This window comes from Aedes albopictus, chromosome 1 (assembly GCF_035046485.1).
Source record: "Aedes albopictus strain Foshan chromosome 1, AalbF5, whole genome shotgun sequence".
NCBI lineage: Eukaryota > Metazoa > Arthropoda > Insecta > Diptera > Culicidae > Aedes > Aedes albopictus.
The window spans coordinates 219112284-219114121 of NC_085136.1; the positions used below are offsets into that span (position 1 = coordinate 219112284).

The 1838-nt window shown below is 42.4% G+C and overlaps 1 protein-coding gene across 1 annotated transcript; it reads right to left on the reverse strand.

Annotated features, from left to right (window-relative positions):
- Window positions 1-280: 280 nt before the first annotated feature.
- Window positions 281-1091, reverse strand: LOC109621611 (microfibril-associated glycoprotein 4; the record flags this gene model as incomplete). Its single annotated transcript, XM_062858373.1, has 2 exons — window positions 281-825; window positions 897-1091. Coding segments are annotated over 2 exons (588 nt in total), but the record flags the coding sequence as incomplete, so codon positions are not given.
- Between the last annotated feature and the right edge of the window lie 747 nt (window positions 1092-1838).

The window sequence follows — 1838 nt, forward strand, 5'->3', positions numbered from 1 at the left end:
GACACCCCCACTGACGGTATTGAAATGTTTGACGAGAAATCTTTTTTTAACAGCTTTAACATTTTTCAAACAGACATCAAAAACCAAGAAACGCTCGATTTTGATGAAAATGTGGAAGAGACTAACTTGTGTCAAGCTTTTATCGGAAATTAACAAAAAAAAACTCAGTTTCTCTTGATCGATGAAAACGATTTATTGTTACAATAAATCTACCGTAAACGCACCAATACTTTGCGAACCTCGGGCCTAACTTTAAGCACTTAAAAAAATCGTTAAACAATATTGTTGGTGCATAATGCAAACTTTTTTTCATGGAATACTAGCTAGTGATTGTGGGCATGTGTGAAAAATATGAATGTAGAAAAAAATGGCTTTAAAGGAGTGAGTATCACCCAAATGCGCAAAGGTTGGTGTCTACACGGTAGTAGGCAATTACGACTTCAATTTTATCATCATTCGAGTCTTTCTCAAAGCGTACGAGTCCCCTTTCCACTTTCGCCAGACGACGATACGATTTGGCTGACCGGTTGGGCCATATCTCGAATTCAAATTGCTCAAATGACACGCTTTATACCACCAGGCTCCGATGTAAACCGATGCACAGTGTGTCTCATGTTCATCGTTATCACGATCGAAGGTTGAGAACTTCCCCCCTGAATGATAACTTAAACTGTCTTCCGCTGTTCCGTTGTACGTTCCCAATTTGATTAGGTTGTAGAACTCCGCTTCACTGCCGATCGCAAACTCAGAATATCGTGCAACCGCTTTTTCTCCATCAAAGCCTTCCATTTGAATCGCCAGTTCGTACGAACCAGAATATGTTATCTGAAAAGAATACATGGAAAAGCTGTATAATGACACACCTTGAAAGACCAGTTGAAATAAACTTTACGTACCTCATGGAGCTTATCCAGTCCAAGCCAGAATTCTCCATCCAATGCACCGAACCCTTCCTTATACTCAGCCCAGGGCCGATAGAAATCAATTGCTCCATTGAATCGATTTTGAAATACCAGCCAACCGCCACCTTCATAGTCCTGGTCACAGAACACCTCAATCGGTGCTTTCAAGCCTCGAGAAATGTCCAATGTATTAGAAAACGATCAGTGGAGAAGAAAACGGTGATGTCACAATGTTTACACAACGCGCATAGTTTTCAGATTAGTTACAACTAATCCACAGACAAACAGACGTAACACTTGCAAAATTTTCATCGACCACGCTTTTAACGATCATTTTCAATTTTCATAGTTGTGGCTTTCACAACCAGAGGCGCGCGCATCGTTTTTCTATGCGTTTGACGTTTCACACTAGCACCTTCTGTTGACGATATTGCACAACACAGTGATTCGTGCAGCTTTGCCACCAGGTGATGGTAGTGTGAACTGGGCGATGGATTTCCTTGAAAATCGTTCAAGGTGTTACGTCTGTTTGTCTGTGACTAATCGTTGTCGTTTTTCTAGAAACTGGTGTGTCGGTCGGGCATGGCCGATATGATTTATTCGGATCTATGTTTGATCTTGCTTGGGGATTTTTGCATTTATGAGGAATATGATTAGATTATCAGTGGAAAAACAAGTCCGTAGGCCGTGGCGGGTTGCCGGTCTGATGGATTTTCGACCGTGGCGGGTGCCGGTCCAGGGAAGATCGTTGCAGGGAGCCGATCAATGAAAAAATGAAGATCTTGGAGGGTTGCCGATTCAGATATTTTCGACCGTGCACGGAGAGACGAAACTACCCAAAAGTGAGTTCTTTCCACTCAACTTCGGGGTTGCGTGCGTCAAGCCACTTTTGAGTTGATGGAATCGATATTTTTGTTGGGTTGTTCCCGCTTGCTT